The sequence below is a fragment of the Pteropus vampyrus genome, unplaced genomic scaffold (assembly GCF_000151845.1).
Source record: "Pteropus vampyrus isolate Shadow unplaced genomic scaffold, Pvam_2.0 Scaffold14, whole genome shotgun sequence".
Taxonomy (NCBI): Eukaryota; Metazoa; Chordata; class Mammalia; order Chiroptera; family Pteropodidae; genus Pteropus; species Pteropus vampyrus.
Genome location: NW_011888795.1, coordinates 8516724 through 8534422, shown reverse-complemented (window position 1 = coordinate 8534422; position 17699 = coordinate 8516724). Strand labels below are relative to the sequence as shown.

The 17699-nt window shown below is 37.6% G+C and overlaps 1 protein-coding gene, 1 long non-coding RNA gene and 1 pseudogene across 2 annotated transcripts in view; 1 reads left to right on the top strand and 2 right to left on the bottom strand.

The window, feature by feature from the left end:
* Positions 1-272: 272 nt before the first annotated feature.
* LOC105306865 lies at positions 273-745 on the bottom strand (annotated as a pseudogene).
* Positions 746-1873: 1128 nt separating this feature from the next.
* Positions 1874-6950, bottom strand: LOC111733880. Its single transcript, XR_002778224.1, has 3 exons — positions 6883-6950; positions 6628-6788; positions 1874-2059 (listed from the first exon to the last, which is right to left on the bottom strand). It is a non-coding gene; the product is annotated as an uncharacterized LOC111733880 (long non-coding RNA).
* Positions 6951-7134: 184 nt separating this feature from the next.
* SENP2 (SUMO1/sentrin/SMT3 specific peptidase 2) overlaps positions 7135-17699 on the top strand; it is a 33315-nt gene continuing 22750 nt past the window's right edge. Inside the window, exons 1-5 of the mRNA XM_011382132.2 lie at positions 7135-7472; positions 9470-9525; positions 12935-13068; positions 13482-13548; positions 15233-15323. Of these exons, the coding sequence (XP_011380434.1) occupies positions 7150-7472; positions 9470-9525; positions 12935-13068; positions 13482-13548; positions 15233-15323 (671 nt within the window). The 5' untranslated portion in view covers positions 7135-7149. The remainder of the gene's footprint in view (positions 7473-9469; positions 9526-12934; positions 13069-13481; positions 13549-15232; positions 15324-17699) is intronic.

Sequence of the window (17699 nt, the reverse complement as noted above, 5' to 3'; positions counted from 1 at the left end):
TAAGTAAACAAAAGAGATCAAATCGATCGATTAAATTATCCATTCAGAATTCCTTTTGCCAAAAGGTCATAACCTTTAGACCGATTAAGCATAACAGGATTTTGCTACTCAGATGCTCTGAGTCTGGGAAGTGCTGGTTTTGATCTTCTCAGGCTCTTCTGCCTAAGGTGCTCTGTCCAGTAGGAAAAAGCTTCACATAAACATATACCACATTCAGAGTAGTACCTTTCAAGGTGCCACAGTTTCCTCATCCTATCCAGTTGTTTACTTCCTCATCCTATCCAGTTGTTTACTTCCTCCTCTTCATTCTGCTCTTCTTCCAGGTTTTCCTCATCTTCATCGTTGTCCTCATCCCTACTCTTGTCTTGCTCTTCTGAATCTGGTTTTTTTTTTTTTTTTTGTCTTTATCCTTCTTCTTTTGCTCTGAAGCTTCCTTCCTGCCTTTCTGTTCCCTCCTATATGCTTCCAGAGCTTCTTTTAACAGGATAATGAACCGCTGGAACTCTCTCTCCTCCATGGCTGAGAGCATATTACTGGCATTCAGTATCTTGCATTTCCCTTTCATTGCAAAGTTGTTGGCATAGGATGTGGCATACAGCACGAAGACGCTGGCAGCATGGGAGGTGGTGCTCCGGGCCTACTTGGAAATGTTGACACCGTCCAGGAGCTCCTCCTTGATGATTCCTGTGATGACGGCATTGGGTAGATTCGGGTCCTCGAGCCTCTCTGCCATTGCTGCAGCTTGGCCGGCCCTCCTCCCCGGGGCCTCCTACTCACTATAGCATTCTTTTGTGTTTTCATACACGAGTGACCCTGCCACCTCTCACTTCGGTCCAAATTTGGAAAGATAAGTCTGTTTCCTTGATTCAGATTCTGCAAGCCAATTAGGGTAACTTTTCCCAAATCCATTATTTGTTTCATTTCTTGAGTTTCCATTTAGGAGATGGCTCCTTCCCTCAAGGACACAGACACTTTAATGATAATATTAATATAAAGATATGAAAACACATTCCATAAAAGAATCGAGGAAGCAGTAAGATGCTGGGAATCCTGGAGAAAGGAGCCATTGGAAAAGCTTCGCACAGGAGGTGCCTTTTGATCCAGGTTCCAAAGACAAGGTAGGAATTGGAAAGGTGAAGAAAGTGGAGGAAAAGCATTCTAGGCAGAAGGAATAATCCTGAAGGCATAAAAGTAGTGTGGATTCAGAGTCTGGTGCATATGAGTAGGGAAATAATAATTTGAAGACATGCTGTGAAGAACTTTGTATGTCATACTTATGTTACTGGGGAGCGGGGATCCTCTCCTGGCACGTTGTCCAGGTTCTTGATGTCTCAAACCAAAAACTGAGCAAGACATCGAAATACAGTAGAAAAGAAAAGTTTTATTAGAAAGGAAAGTACACTTCTAGAAGTGGGAGCGGGCCTGAGCAAGAGAAGCGTGGCTCGAAAGTCCTGGTAACAAAGCCTTTGGGGGTTTTATCTCTTTTTGCTGTGGGTGGTTACTTTTCTTAGAGCTGTAGGCTTCCTTGATTGACAACTAAGATTGACAGGACTCGGATTCATCATTTTGCTTTCTGTGCATGTTTGTTCCCAGAATTCAGTCTGTCATAATGATATTAATGAACTTCCGGGCATCATATTATAATGATGGTATAATGAGGCTCAGGTGAGTTGAAGGTTGTTGGGGTCTTAATTGCGCAGGTTTGAGTGACTGGCTTACACTGGTACTTAATTCTCTGCCTACTGGTTTGTGTGAGTTAAAAAATGCCTTCTGGCTTGCTTAATTGTGGGCTGATTAGGGCGGATCCCTTCTAGGATAGGATGTCCTCAGTGTCTTTGCAGGCAGACCTGAAACCCCCTAACTAACTTTCCTGCCTAAATCTTTTCTAAGAGCCATGAACCCCCTAACTATTAGTATGGATGTTGAGGGTCGGGAGGTCTCTTCTTCCGTATCTGCTTCCTGCTAAGAAGGGCCCTACAGGAGTTTCGTGGAGCTCTTTCCCTTTCTGCCTCAGTCAGGGTGGGGTTTTGGGCTTCCTGCTGAAGTTCCACCTTAGTCCCTAGACGAAGAAAAAAAGATACAAGCTTATTATTTAAATCATATATCTATCAATTTCTATTATTGATTTGCCTATTAAATGAGTAAAAATAACAGGCTTAGTTAATATATTTCTTAAAGAGTAAAAAAGACCTTTGGCCTAAAGTCCCCTCTCCTCTCAGACTCTAAAGGCCCTGTCTGACTTAATACCATTTCTACTAATAATGGGCTGGTGACCCTTTATCAATAGCCAGAGGATCTGAGTTGCCAGGGCAATTATCAGGATTTGAGAGAGAGGGCCTTTTTTCCAAAGAAAGAAGGGAAGAAAACTTAACTAGGTTTACTAAAAAGATTAACTCTGCAAGAGATGTCCCATTTCATTTCCTGTTAAAAGATTAAGAATTTTACAAGTGATGTCCTGTCTCACTTAGGATATTGGATTTTATCTTTAAGGCAGTGGGAACTTAGCTTTGTCTTATTCACTTATTTATATATTACTATATTACTATTATATAATGATACAAATAGATATAATAAAATATATAAAATATGCAGTAAATGTAATAAATAATATAGTATACATAAGATAATTACATTAAATTTTTAACATTATTATGTGAATAATTTTTTTACGTAGTTTATTACAAAACAAGAAGGAAACATCTGCATACTACTTTTTGGGCCTAAGAAGTATTTTTATGGAATAGAGCTACTTTGTTTTATGAACCATGACTTCCTTACAAACATTGTATCGAGCAAAATCAATGCAAGTCCAGTGCTTTCAGTAACTGCTTGTTTTCAAAGTGCTGCACAGAACATTCCAAGGAGAGACTGCTCCAGCATAGCTCTGGATGCACACTAACAAGAAAAAGGCAAAATGCTTCCACTTACTAGAATTTCTAAAAATTTAAACAATTTTGGGGGAATGTCCAATATTTAATGTTTATCAGTACCATGTACTTTAGATTCATTTGGATCTTAAGCTGTTGTTTAAAGATTTCTGCTTTTAGTTTTACTTACCTGGTTTCTCAAGTCTTGTTCATGAGAATTCTGCACCTTCATTAGACAATTATTTCCTGAAGCATGCACACATGGTGGTCTGTGCGAGAGGCAAATCTACGGAAAAACCCACCCCTGTAATTTGAAAGGTCTATCCTTGTGACTTATGCCTTGGGCTCCCATTCAGAACCATCGTGAGCCACTAGGGGATGAAGGGGACCAAAACTCTTGCCTTCTGAGACATTGATTTTTAAGCTGGTTATTAAGAAATGACTCAGAAAGACTCTTAGACCTTCCCCACTTTCCTGCCTAAGAGATTCAGAGGGAAAGAACTACTCCAGTAAGGACATTTTAGGATGTTGGCCTTAGCAGCCTAATTTGAATTGAGTATGGTGGGTGGGAGGGCATCAAACGGGGGCCTGTTTACTAGATTACCCCATCTCATTGTTTCTGGCTTACCTAGCAAAAATTTACCTGCCATGTATGTTCTAGTACGTTCCCCTCTTCCTCAACTACCTGTGAATTGCCCACTCTCACTTTCAGAATCTCAGATCCCTTACCCCCTCCCCTCTTATCATTTATCCAAAGTGACATATATATCCAATTTTACCTCACTGTCTTTGGAATTTTAATGCTTATATGACTTCCCCATGTGCATGTATTAAAATTTTGATTTTCTCCTGTTAATCTGTTTCTGGTAATTTGATTATTCGGCTAGAAGAATTTAGAAGGTGGGAGGAAAAGTTTTATTTTTTTAGGCCCCACAAGGGGTTCCTGCTGTCTAACTCAGCAGAGTATTTCTCGCCTGTAAGCATCCTCCTTTTCTGGCTGTACCTCAGTTTCAGCTGCTCCCCACTCCAAAGAAACCTCTGGAATTTGGTGAAAATCAACCCAGCCAGTTTTAGTCATTCAGTAACAGAAAAACAGAAATTTAATTTATAAATTTACTATCCTTACTAAATATGAACAATGATAATATAAATTTACTGTCCTTAACAACAACAAAAGGCAACAAAACAACAACAAAAAAAGACAAAAAGAGAGCTCACCCTGAAAATAGCATATAAGAGGGACTGAGTAGAAAAGAGGTGGCTATTGCAATGGTGTGAGAAATGATCAGTCCTTGAATGATCAGTTCTTTGGGTTTAGAGAAGGGAAGGGGCAGGTCTGTAGAAAATGTAGGATGCAGAATTGGCAAGGTAAGTATGAGAAGGAAGGAGGAGGAAGGAAACGTTAAGCACTTAGCTGTGTTGGGCCTTCAAAAATATAAACGCATTTAGTCAGCACACAGATCTGAGAGGCAGGTTTAACTCTATTTTACAGATTAGGAAACAAGCTGAAGTAAGGCCTGGTGCCATTATTCCTCCATTTGAGGCAGGCCAAGCCATTTGTAGTCAATGTGAGCAAATTTTATAGTAAAATCTAGGATAAGAAAGAATAGAATTTGCTTTTAGATAATAAAGTATTATTGGATTGAATAAGATCAAAGTCACGTTATAAGGAGGACATATTTTTCTTGAGCAGCAGAGAAGTTGGTCTGCATAAGAAAATGAATCTTCAGGGTGGTGAATTATGTGAGAGTTTAGGTACATTAGGATGAAACTAACATCTCATTTATGGTCTCCTTCCTCTTCCATCAAACAGCCCAGAACTCTATTCTGACAGGGGTCAGCAAAAACAAAGTTGAGAGGAAATCTTTTAAGACTCTGCTAATGATGGCAAAGTGAAAATTTGCAAGACTAAAGAATGGATTGGAGGGCTGGGTCTTCATTATTCTGCAGAGCAGAGGTAGGGTTTGAGGAAGATGGAGGCGGGGCCTTGGAAAAGTTTGAAGGATAGGATCTAAGCAAGAGGCAGCCAACCATCTTTTTGGAAAACTAAGGCAACCATTTAGGATATCCAATGGAAACTTAAGCAATGAGGTTGTGCCCCTCCACAGTACTAGGATTCAAGTTATTCAAACCAGGGCCAAAAATCTCAATGTCCTCGTTACTCCATATGGCTTTGGAACTCTCCTCTGGCCCTCCCATGAAGAGTCTCTGGATCCAGGAATGGCTGTGGCAGTGGTAAGATTGGGGTTAAGGATAATTCCACTCCTTGACCTACCGATGGGCAGTGGCTTATGCCCTTACTGTGGACAACAGAAGAGCGAAGGCATCAATGGGCAGACAAAGTCCCAGGAGGAAGCGATCGTAAGACTGAGTCCACTTTTCTCCATTTTAGAGTTCAACTAGAGACACTAAGAAGACACAAATGGGGTGTATGTATTCAGTGGGGTGGAGCTGCCAACTCAAGAGTTGTTTGCTGATGAGGCCCCAGGATTCAAACTGAGGTCTGTAATTCTAAAACCCTCCCACTTTTAAGGGCAAGTGGCTGACATTTGCGTATTGGGTGTGTGCGGATGCTATTGATGAGGCAGGAAAAGAAAAAAAATGTGTTGTAGTAGAGTGGTCTGAGATTTGATGTTAATATTTCTTTAATCTTGGTGGTCAGAACCTGAGAGAAGCTGCTATTCTAAAGCAGCTTGCAGTTTTCTGATTTATTTTTTGAATGAAAACTGCTCTTTTTGGGGCAAGGGGAATCTCTTCCCAATACTTGAGTGGTGTTCTTAGTTTGGCAAAAGCAAAGAGCAGCTCTTGTAGTGGAATGGACAGCTGGAACACAGCTGAACTGTTCTGCCTAATAATACCAGCATTACTCTTAAGTTAACTGAATCAACCTGAAATGGGTTGGGGTAGAGGTGGAGGGGAAATTTTTTCTGTTGGTGGTTTGTAAAAGTTGTTCAGAAGAGTGGGGAGATGACCTTGTGGGGGAGGGGTAGAGTCCTTTTTGAGAGGCAATGAGCTGTAGATGCTGTCTTTATAATAGCCACTTCTAAATCTTCTAGGCTTTGTAATTCTGTTAAAATATTTTCAAACTTTTCAGTAACATCCTGTTATTAGTTGTGTTTTGGGAACTTAAAGGTTTATGTTCACACCAGGATTTGTCCTATTCTTTAGGAAATGACACCCTTCCCCCCAACTCCCCCCCCCCCGCCCCAATTCCATGACAGAGTGGCGGTCCAACAGGTGGGTAGCTGGTTATTCTAGAGCTCTGGAGGGTGGCTTGTAGCAGAATTCCTGAACACTGTTTACTGAGCAAAGGGTGAGGCTTTACTGGGCAGTGCCTGTGTTGAAGTTCAAGCAAGTCTGGAAGTTTGACCTTAATTGAATTACAAGTAAGAATCAAGTGCAGTCTGGGAGAGATTTGTGGGGCATGAAAAACTTTTAAGATTCTCAGGGCTGTTTAGGGGTGGGGACTGCATTTTCTATCACTAAGTAGGGTGGGACTTTTTCTATTGTTGATAATTAACCAGAAATGTGACTTCTAGATAACAGAGTAATTAGCACTCCCTGGCAGCCTAGGGGAGGAGACTTGTAGGTACTAGTAGGTCACAGGTAACTTTTCATTCTTAAGCTTCGGTCAAACCTGGAATTCTGCCTTTCCCTTTTCACCCGCGTGTGATTTTTCCTTTTCTCTGGCTCCTACTGCACTTTGCACACACTTTTATAACAGCTACCAGTTATCTTGTAATTTGTAATCATGTCTCACCCGGTAAACCTCAAGGGTGAAGGATTGGCGCTGGTCCTCAGACCCGGGTTCAAATTCCAGCTATTCCACTAGCTAGCTTTGTGAGGGCAAATTGCTTAATCGCTCTCTGCCTCGATTTCCTTATTAAAAATGGGCACAAGACTCTCCATTGCCTGCGGTTGCTGAGAGAAATGAAGGTGACAATGCATGTCAAGCACAAGGCATAAGCAAGATAAAGGGCTCCTAGCACGGTAAACATTTGTTAATTAACCTTACCTTTATTTTGTGTACTCAAACATTTAGTGCGTATCTACTGTATTTCAGGCCTCCGGAGAGCTTCCTTTGGGGTGGAAAAGCCTCACGTGTAGTCTGTGGGCCTTGTCCCGCGGGCGGCCTCAGGATTGGCTCTGCCAAAGGGAAAACCCCTCCCACAGCCCTTTCGATCTCATCAACGATTGGACCGGGACCGTCCCGCAGGCATTCTGGTTGCTAGGCTCGGGAGGTGGGGGTCCTAGGGTGCGCGTGCGCAGATTGAGGACGAAGATGTCTTCCGGTTGGGCTAGAGGAGGTGACGTCAAGAGGGGTGGCAAGCGGGGGCCTCTTGTAGTCCTGGGGACGTTGTATCTGTGGGCCTTCGGATCGCGTCACAAGTCAGCGACCGAACGTTGGCTGTGGTGGCTGAGGCGGCGAAGGCGGCAGCGGCGGCGACAGCTCTGGGGTTTGCGTCTCGGGGTGTGTCGGCCGCCGCTGCTGCTTGGGCCTGGTATGTACAAATGGCTGGTTAGGATTCTCGGCACCATTTTCCGCTTCTGTGACCGGCCGGTGCCCCCTGCCCGGGCCCTCCTGAAGAGGCGGCGCTCGAACAGGTGAGAGGAGCGAGGGGTGAGGGCTGGCCTGACCGTCCCCTCCCCCACCCTGGGCTCGGCTGGGTAGCGCCGATCCAGCCAGGCAGGCCCCGCTCAGCCCGAAGTCGTAGCTGGGTCTAGGCGATAGAGGTGCGGGTCGCGGATGTCCTGGTGACGTAGTCGCTACCTCCACCCTGCGGCTCCTGATGATGGAAGGAGCTAGTTATCTTTGGAGTGACCGGTGATGGTTAGGATTTTTGATGTTCTTGTCAGAGTCTACGTTGTTTCCTGTCAACAAATGGGTCTTTATCATACTTTGCTGCTCTTAGGTTGAAAACTAAAAATTTGTTTAGGCTCACTGTTTACAAAGCACACTCCCAAGTGTCATCTGTGGGTAATACGTGCAACAGTTAAGAGAAGTGAGATTGATAGCTTGCCTAAAGCCGTTGTGACTGCAAGTACTGTTCTCTTAGCACCGAGACAGCAGCTGTCTTGTTCTGAACAGCTGTCAAACTGTGTGTGTGTGTGTGTGTGTGTGTGTGTGTGTGTGTGTGTGTGTGTGTGTTGGGAGAGAGGGAGGGAGAATGGTTATGTGCTTTAAAATTAGTGTATGAGAAAAAATAGGTACCTCATCCCTTTAAAAAGATCACTAGTCTTTACTCTAAAATTTAGTTAACATTTTGGGAAAACTTAAAGCTCTTCTTACTAAGCACATACCCCTTGGTTTGTCCCTTTTTGTAGTGTGTAGCCCCCTGGCCTAAGAATTAGAGAGTAAAATACCACACCAATTCTATTCACCCCTCAACTTTTAGTAATCAAGTGTTAATTTCTTTTCTTTCTTTTTTTTTTTTACTAAGCCTCAAGATCATTGAAGGGTGGTTTCTTGGAATTTGAGAGAACAAGATGATTAATACAGGTCATTGATGAAATTGACTATTGGCTGAATTCTTTTATGTGTTCTAGAGAGGGCAAGGTTTCAACTTATTCTTCCTTCCCACCTTTCTATAGGGTTGATATAAGGATCATTTGAAAACATGTTGTAAAGTGCCTAGAATGATGCTTAATATATATAGGGATAGTATTTATTCTACCTCAAGGGCCTTGTGAGGAGGTTGGTGCATGATAGGCACTTGGTACATATTTATTCAATAAGGGAATGTTAATTTGCTCTCCCCTGTCCTCTCTTTTTGCTACAAATCCCTGCTAGTCAGGGATACAGTTGTTTGGAGGTAAAAACCCTGTTCTTTAGCACACATCCTTAATTTAAAAACAACTCTTCTCAATATAAGCCATTTTTCAGCCAAAATGAAGCCAGGAGGTCTTGTTGGGATGTTTAAATAATGAACTCAATGTCATTCTCCTCAGATTTATTCTGTTCATTTTTTTTTTTGTAAATATGATCATCATAATCATCTTTCGAAAGATAATTAATAGTGTACCATGAACCTTTACCACTGTTGAGGTATAGGTCCAATAACTGAAATTCATTATTACCACTGTAATATAGTTTCCATGAAAAAACTGCGGTGAAATATAACAGCTTTTCTGACTAAGAACTATTAAAGCTTCTATATTGTCTGCTTTTACCTAAAGTAGAAAATGACTTTGGGGGGAAGAAGGGTGTCATATTTCAAAAGGAAATTGTTTATAAGTCATTTCTGGAGAAAAAAAGGAAATAACTAGTTCTAGGCTCTTACCTATGTTTGTTTACTAGGTAAAGGATTTGTGGCTAAAATCAAGTTGTACTTTAGCCAGATTACAGATCACTATATGATAGAAAGTTTTGGGTCTCTCAAATAGTTGAAACCATAGTGTTAAGTCCTCAAATGCTGAAGGCCTCCTCTAGAGTAGTATTCTTTTTAAAACATCAGTTGGATGTCATTTTATGACAAAGTGGATGGAGGGAGGTGTGTTGTATGAATACTGAGTTTACTTATAGAAATGGTTATATGTGTATATAAATGTGTATATGGATATATATATGCACATATATATTTTTCTTTTTTCTCTTTTCTCAGTACTCTGTATTCTACAGTGGACACTGATGAAATACCAGCCAAAAGACCAAGATTAGGTATTGAATATTAATTTTAAAAATTAGTTTTTTAAACAAGAAAACTATATGCATGGAACAAAATTCAAAAGGTAAAATGTATATGCCGTAAAAAGTAAGTCTCTTTTATACTCAGTTATCTTTTTTGGAGGTAACCACTGTTATCAGGGAATTCTTTCCAGATGGATAAGCCTGTATGCCGAATATACATTTTAAAATTCTAAATCTTCCTATAAAGAAAAGGTACTTTTTAAATTTGAGAAGAAAACATTGTAAAAATTACTTCAAACTGAGTCATCTAGTTCAGATAGCTGAGTGAACCAATCTAATATGTTGCCCCAAGATGTTTACATTCCCTATAATCCGAAGGGCTAGACATCACTTGGTACAAGAGAATAAAATTAAAGGAAAAAGGCAGCACGATGGAATACTATAATAATATTTTCCTCATTCTCAAAAAAATACATGAATTTGGATCTACCTTGAGATGTAGTTATTAAGAGTGGACATGTCTGCATTGAGATTTCATTTAAATCCAATGAGTACTTACTGAACATGTCTTCCTGCTAAGACCTGTCTTAGGTTCTGCAGGAAATACAAAAAAAGAGTTAAGACAAGGTCTCTATTTTTAAGAACCTCAAAATTATAGGAGTATATGATTATATATGGGGGATATAAGAAAAGCAAATAATACCAGTGTCAATGAGAATATGATAAATGAAATAAGAAAGTAACAAAATACTATTCAATTTTCAGCTGGTTAAGAGTCTCAGTGAATATTTGATGGAGGAGCTAGTATCGGAGATGGATCTTGAAGGTTGGATAGGTTATCAATAGAGAGCAATAGAAGGAAAAACTTTCTAGGTAGAGAGAATAAATAGTAGTGGAAATTTATGTAATTCAGGAAATAGTGAATAGAATTCAGGGAAAAAGTTTGCAAGAGAGGTCAAATTTTGGAGGACTTTGAATGCCAAGAATATTCAAATTCATTAGAACAGTATTTCTCAAAGTGCAGGATAAATTCCAGTCAGGAAATAATTTTAAGAGATACAATGTTCATAGCATTAAGTAACATTGGAATTATATTATATACTAAAAAAAAGTTGTATCCTTTTCAGTTATTTTTAATTAATGATTATTTTAAGCAGAAAATCTTTATTTAATGCTAGTATGTTTTCAATATTTGTTGAATACAGTTGACCTTTGATCAACATGGGGGGTACCGATCACTCTCCCACATCAAAATTGAGAATCCATGTATAACTTGACTCGCCCAAAATTTAACTAATAGCTTACTGTTCACTGGAAGCCTTATCAATAAACAGTTGATTTATTAACATATTTTATATGTTAATATGTGTTGTATACTGTATTCTTACAATAAAGAGAGAGAAAAGAAAATGTTAAGAAAATGGTAAGGAAGAGAAAATGCATTTGCAGTATTTATTGAAAAAAAACCTGTATATAAGTGGACCCACACAATTCAAACCTGTGTTGTTCAAGGGTCAAACTACATGCTCATCTCTCCTTTTTTAATAAGTGCAGCTAGAACTTAATATTGTGTTTTCATTCTTTTCTAAAACAAATAATATTGCTTTACATTAATAGTAGCAATATAAAATTACCTTTCAAATGCATTTGATAGCTGCAGGTAGTAAAAAAAAATCATAACTTAGTGGAATTACAGAAGGTTCCTGAAATAATTCTGGCAGTCATCCATTTTATGGACTTGTATGTTAAGGATTTCTCCCACCATGATTTCCATGAAATATGTATTATGATTTTCTGGATGGAAACTAGAGAAGGGAACCTAAGCCAAAGGTGAAGCAATGGGTCGCAGAGGTAATAGTTATTGGCAGAGTATGTGAAGTTGTATAGATAGCAATGCTGTCCAATAGAACTCCGCCATGATGGCTATTGAGCACTTGAAATGGGGTTATTGTTACTGAAGAACTGAATTTAATTTTAATTAAATTTAAACTTAGGTAACTTACATATGGCTTACTGGCTTCTGTATGGGACAGTACCACTCTATTTGTAAAAAGATGGGTAAAAGAAAAGAAGGAGGACCTTAGAATTGCAGACTCATGATCTTGTAGGTGAAAGGAAGTTTAAGAGATCTTAGTCTATAGGAAAATAAGATGGTCTTATCCCATTTTATAAATGAGGCAGACCTTTTTTTTTTTTTTTTTAAAGTCAGTGAGATCTTTTGACATAATCTTGGGCATACTCAGATTTTGACAAAATTTGTTGGAAACTAAATAATACAGTACTTTTTAGTGTCCACTATTTAACTATGTTATTAAGAGTACCTCTTGTCCTCTGGGTTTGAATGACAGTCTGTGGATTCAGCACCAATCCCTAAAACTCTTTTTCTACCATTTAAAGCTCAATATTATTAGAGAGATAACTTGGAATTTTTTCTAATTCCTAAAATGAGAAACTAGTCATTTGCAAACTTTGGTTCTTTCAACTGTTCTCTACAAATTACTTCAAATTGGATTCTGCTTTACCCAGCTATCACATCCTCCCTGTTGTTTAAACTATTCCCCTATCTTTCTAGAAAGTATTTTGTATCTTATGTGTTCTGGAGAGCTTGTTGCTTAAAAGCCATCATTTAAAATTAACTTCAGGCTATTTTTCTCTAAAGCAGAATGTGGCTAAGGTAAAACAGAAAGAAAATTGTAGAAAACAACAGCATAGGAAGTAAGAAAGGAGTAGTGATAAAAGGAGGAAGTTGGTAAAACACTGAAATCTACCCCTCCCCTTGCTTATTTACTTACTTATTTTGTAATCTTTATTTTTGGTGGCAGGGAGGGATGAGTCTGAGATCTTCCAGCACATCTTCTCCAGTAGAGGGATAGCTTTGTTTCATCATACATATTTAAGAATTGGCATATCTTATACTTCACTCATTTCCACCCTGGGCATAGCCAAGATTGAATAGGCACTAAGTAAGTTGTTTAGGATAACTATACTGTTACCTGCCTGGGAAATAAGGACAAATCAGTCAGTGAATGGTGTTTCCTGTAGGATTCTGCCATACCTAGTGACTATGTGCTTTAGGTTTTTAAGTTATGCCCTTGTCTCTTTGGTATAGATTCTTTTTATATTTTCGGGAGAATTCATTGCTTAAAAGCTGTCATTTCAGAACTTTTGTGAATCAGTGTGTGATTTACTAAAGTGATAGTTTCAGGTTTTTATAGCATCCCAGATATTTTACTAAAAAAACAAAAATCACAATGCTGGAATTCCAGTTACTCAGATAGGAGAAAAAATATTTTTACAGATTCTTTCTTATCTCAATGATTGAAAATAGGACTTATAAAAATTGAGAGGCCTTTTCTAAGATACAATCTTATTTTTTTTTTTGCTAGAGGCTTATTACTCTATATTTATATGTATATGTAATGTATATTACACTTTCTAGATTGCTTTATTCACCAAGTAAAAAACAGTCTCTACAATGCTGCCAGCTTATTTGGATTCCCATTCCAGCTGACTACAAAGCCCATGGTAACTTCTGCTTGTAATGGAACACGGAATGTGGCCCCTTCAGGAGAGGTCAGTGGGGATAGGGCTCCAATGGGGCTATGGATTTTTGTACTTAATCATTAAAATTAAATTTTAGAAATATTCTCATTTTAGGAATTAATGTGTAGAATGACTTCAGAAATGTTCATGTCTTTATTAGCCTTGATAAAAAGGCCAAAAAATTAAAAGTTAAGACATTACACATTTAAAAAATATTTATAAAGAGACTAATTACTAATAAGAAGTATGTGTGAAGACTCTGGAATTTTTATTTTTTACATCATTTTGTGGGTCTTTACAAATCAAACCTTTGATCTTATCGGTATCTCTCCTGTGAGCTAGCTAAATAATCACCAATAGAATGATTTTTTTTTTTTCATATTAGAAACTTATTTAAATTCTAAAATTTAGATACTACAGAGGCGATTCTATTTGATTTTAAGGTATTTTCGAACTCTTCATCTTGTGAACTGACAGGTTCTGGATCCTGGAACAACATGCTGAAACTGGGTGAGGTGGCCAAAAACATTTCTGCTTCCCCCTACCTCCTGCCTCTTTTTCTGAGTTTTGAGAATATGAAAGGATAACACTGATTTGGGTTTGGATAATAACACAGAAATATTCTCTCTGCCATTCTAAAAAGCAAATAGTTCCCTTTAGAATTGTCTTTGAATTTACTGTTACGTTTTCTGTTTGTATTATCAGTGCATTTAATGTGACTTGGATTAAGTTTCATTCATTTAAAAAAGAAGAAAAACATTTCTCGAGAGCTTACTCTGTGCCAGGCACTGCTAAATTATCAGGAACAACAAAATGAAACCTTTAATAACAAAACAAAATAATAACAAAATAGTAAAATCCTGCGTTTCAGGGTCATCATCTGATTGGGGAGCAACCTTAGGTTCCCAGTTCTTACACTTCGATGGATTAGGAACCTTCATATCATCCAGACCCTTAAATTGAATTGTAATTGTTTTACATACTGTATAAAATGCTATGGTGGGGAAAAATAGGAAGAAGCCAGAGTTCTGAAATGGTTGTGATCTCTGCCACACAGGTAGGTTTGTAAAATTTGAAAGGAAGGGTAAAAAGAGCTTTTAGAGAAATTGCGACTTCAGAAGACAAAAGCAGAAGACGCTAAGGAAATGAGAAAAACTTTAGAGTATTGCTTCTCAAACCTTTTTAGTAAAGTACTTCTGATGGCAGAGAAAAGGAACGTAAATATGTACCCCTGAGTCTGAGAATCTAGTTCCAAGGGACCTGGAGCAAAGATGATAGGTCTTTCATTTCATTTTAAAAGTTAATGCAATTAGATTTCATAATCTGTTCATATTGTGTGACTATATAAATGTTTGAAATTATTTGCCATTAAAATTGACATAGGGAAGGGATGGTAGACTTATCTTGTGCCCGATATTTCTCTGGGTTTGTGTAACCTAGTGGGGAAGCACAGGTATTCCTAGGGCAGGTTTTTTGTATAAAGAAGTCCACAGTCTCTAATCTGAAACTCTTGGAGATGTGTTTGGGAATTCCAAACTTTTCCTGTTTAGATATATCATGTTTATTGAATATTATTAAGACACCCATTGGGATTGAACATTGGTTCAGGTTAGGTTTTGCAAACAAATGAATTTAGGTCAGTTTAGGTTTTGCTGCTACTGACTTGTGAAAAAGTTTTCAATTTTAGACCTCTTTGCATTTTGGAGTCCTTAGGGACGCCAAACCTCTATAATAGCTACAGCAGAAAAATGTGGCTGATGAAAATTCGATTACCTTTTTTCAAAGTACAGGAACCATCTCACAAGTTTTAGAAGCTTCTACTGAAACATAGTAACATATGGCAGATTTTCATTTAAAAATACTTATGTTTTCTTGAGAAGAAGAAATAATTTGATTAGATTACTTAGAGTTTGTGATCATTGAGTTCTTTATGCCTCTTGCTCCCAGCAAGCAAAACTAGAAAAGCTTGCCTCTGAATTGTTATTGCCTATTGAGATCAGAGACAAACTAGCACTATTGCTTTTCCTTTAACTTTACAAAGTTTGTTCTGGACTTCTCTGCTGTACAGTAATAAAATTTGAAAAGATAAGACATTTAGTTCTACAGCGTAGACTGCTCACAGATTTTTTTCTAATGCAGACTGTTCACAGGTGTTTTGTTCTGTTTTACAATTACAAATGCGTTTTTAAAATAGGTAATAAATCTCCTAATGGAATAAGTGACTATCCAAAGATCAGAGTGACGGTAACCCGAGATCAGCCTCGCAGAGTCCTGCCTTCCTTCGGGTAAGTTTTAAATTCTGCCTTTCTTTAAATGGAAACTTAGCACTTGCTAGGCATTCTCACTTTTATTCTATTATGTAATCTTGTTAAGTAAGTACTCTGAGTTTATCGCCTTGCTGAATATCATGCAGCTAGTGAGAGACCTGAACTCAGGTGTGTGTTACTTTTTCTACCATATTATATGCCCATATCATCTGATTTTGAAAACCTTTTAAAAAATAATTGTAGTTCACTTTTAAACTTTTTTTGAAGTATAATACACATATAGGAAAGTGCAGAAATTATGTGTTTAGCCTGATGCGTTTTCATAAACTGAACTATTCTTAGTAATTTTCTTCTCCTTTCTATGTTCTCACTTTCTAGAATTGCTACTGCTTGGATATTAGATCTTCTGGATTGATCTAATTTTCTTATATATTCTCTTTTATTATTGTCCTTGCCCTTTTTAAAAAAATCTTTTACTGATTTCATTGTTGTTGTTGGCTTCATAGTTTTTAAGTTGTAAGCATCCTACCCCTCCTTACTCCATGGGTTTTTCTTTCTCCGAGCATCTTGTTCTTATTGTAAGGATGCAATATCTTTTCTTATTTCTCTAAAGCTGTTAATTATTTTAAAATTTCTTCTCCTACTTGATTTATCTGCTTCCTCTGAATCATCCCTACCCTTTACTTTGTTTTGGTCCTATCTTTCATATTAGAGTCTTTATTCAAATATTGACTATCCACTCATATTTAAAAATGAGATACTAACTAGAAACTAGAGCTCTCTGGAGTTGGCTAAATGGCTGATTGTGGGGCTAGGAAAGAAAGTACAAAATGAGTTTGAAACATCTTATGCCAGAAATTAAAGGACATGTTGACACAGGGAGAAACTTGAAGGGGCTTTCACTGGCCAAAAATTGGGAACAATTTAAGCATCACAGTAAATAAAGACAGAAATATAGATGCTAGTAAATAAATATATAGTGTGGGAGGGAAAGATCTTTATAGTGGATCCCACCTAGTAAGTATAGAAGGAATGATAGAATTTAAATAAAAAAATCATTTTGTAACTATCATAGTAATTGATATGTACAGGGATCATCAATTGAGCTGAAACTAGTAAGTAAAAGTTTGATGAGGTATGGTATATTTACATAAACTCAGAATACCTCCCCACAAATTACTTATTAATTACAAAGAGAAAAATAGTAACTTTAGGATGGAGAAACCTGCTTGATACCACTGTAACCAAAGGATCAAAGTTAAAACCACCCACAGTGGGACATACTGACATCATGGCCTCTAGATATATTGTACTGAGAAAGACATCATCACCTAATTTGTATTCCTGCAAAAATCAATAATCTGAATCTAAGAATGTGAAAACTAGTTAAGCTAAATTTAGGGTCCATTCTACAAAACAACAGGCCTGTACTCTCTTCATTATAAAAATGAAGACAGGCTGAAAAACTGTTTCAGATTAGAGGAGACTAAGGATACATGACAACTAAATGCAATGTGACCGACCTCCTCATTGGATCCTAGATAGGAAAAAAATTACTGCGAAGGATATTTTTTACTATCTTTGGAGAAATTTGAATATGGGCTACATAATATTACATAATATCATTGCTGAAGTTCTTGAATTTGGTGGTTGTATTGTGGTTAAGTAAAGGATGTTCTTGTTCTTGGGAGATACATACTAAATATTGAGAGGTGAACTTATTCTCTAAATAAGCATTTAGTGCTTAAGCAGCATCCCACACATCTTGAGATGTTGGTTTTAATTTTCATTCGATTTAAAATATTTTCTAATTTCTGTTTTACTTCCTCTCTAACCAGTGATTATTCTGAAGTGTAGAATTATATTGTTTAATTTCTAAATATTTGGGACTTTCCAGATATCTTTCTTTTATTTAGTTTAATTCCATTATAGTCAGAGAATATACTTAATATGGTTTCAGTTCTTTTAAATTTGTTGACATTTGTTTTATGGCCTAGAATATGGTCTATCTGGTTGATGTTCAATGTGCACTTGAAAAGTGCATATTCTGCTATTGTTGGGTGGAGTGTCCTAGTTCAAGTTTGCTGATAATGTTTTACAGGTTTTACTGATTTCTGCCTACTTTTTTATTGATTGATGAGCAAGGAGTGTTGATGTTTCCTACTATAATTGCAGACTTGTCCATTTCTCCATCCAGTTATGTCAGTTTTTGCTTTGTGTATTTTGTCTTTGTTTGACCAGATTCACCAGTTGTTATCATTTTGCCAAATGGCTTTATCATTCTCTGTCATATACATATTTTTTTATGAACCATTTAGTCAATCTCAGACTCATGCCTCTTTAGTCATAAGTACTTGATTGAATATGTTTATTTCTTAAGAATGAGGACACTTA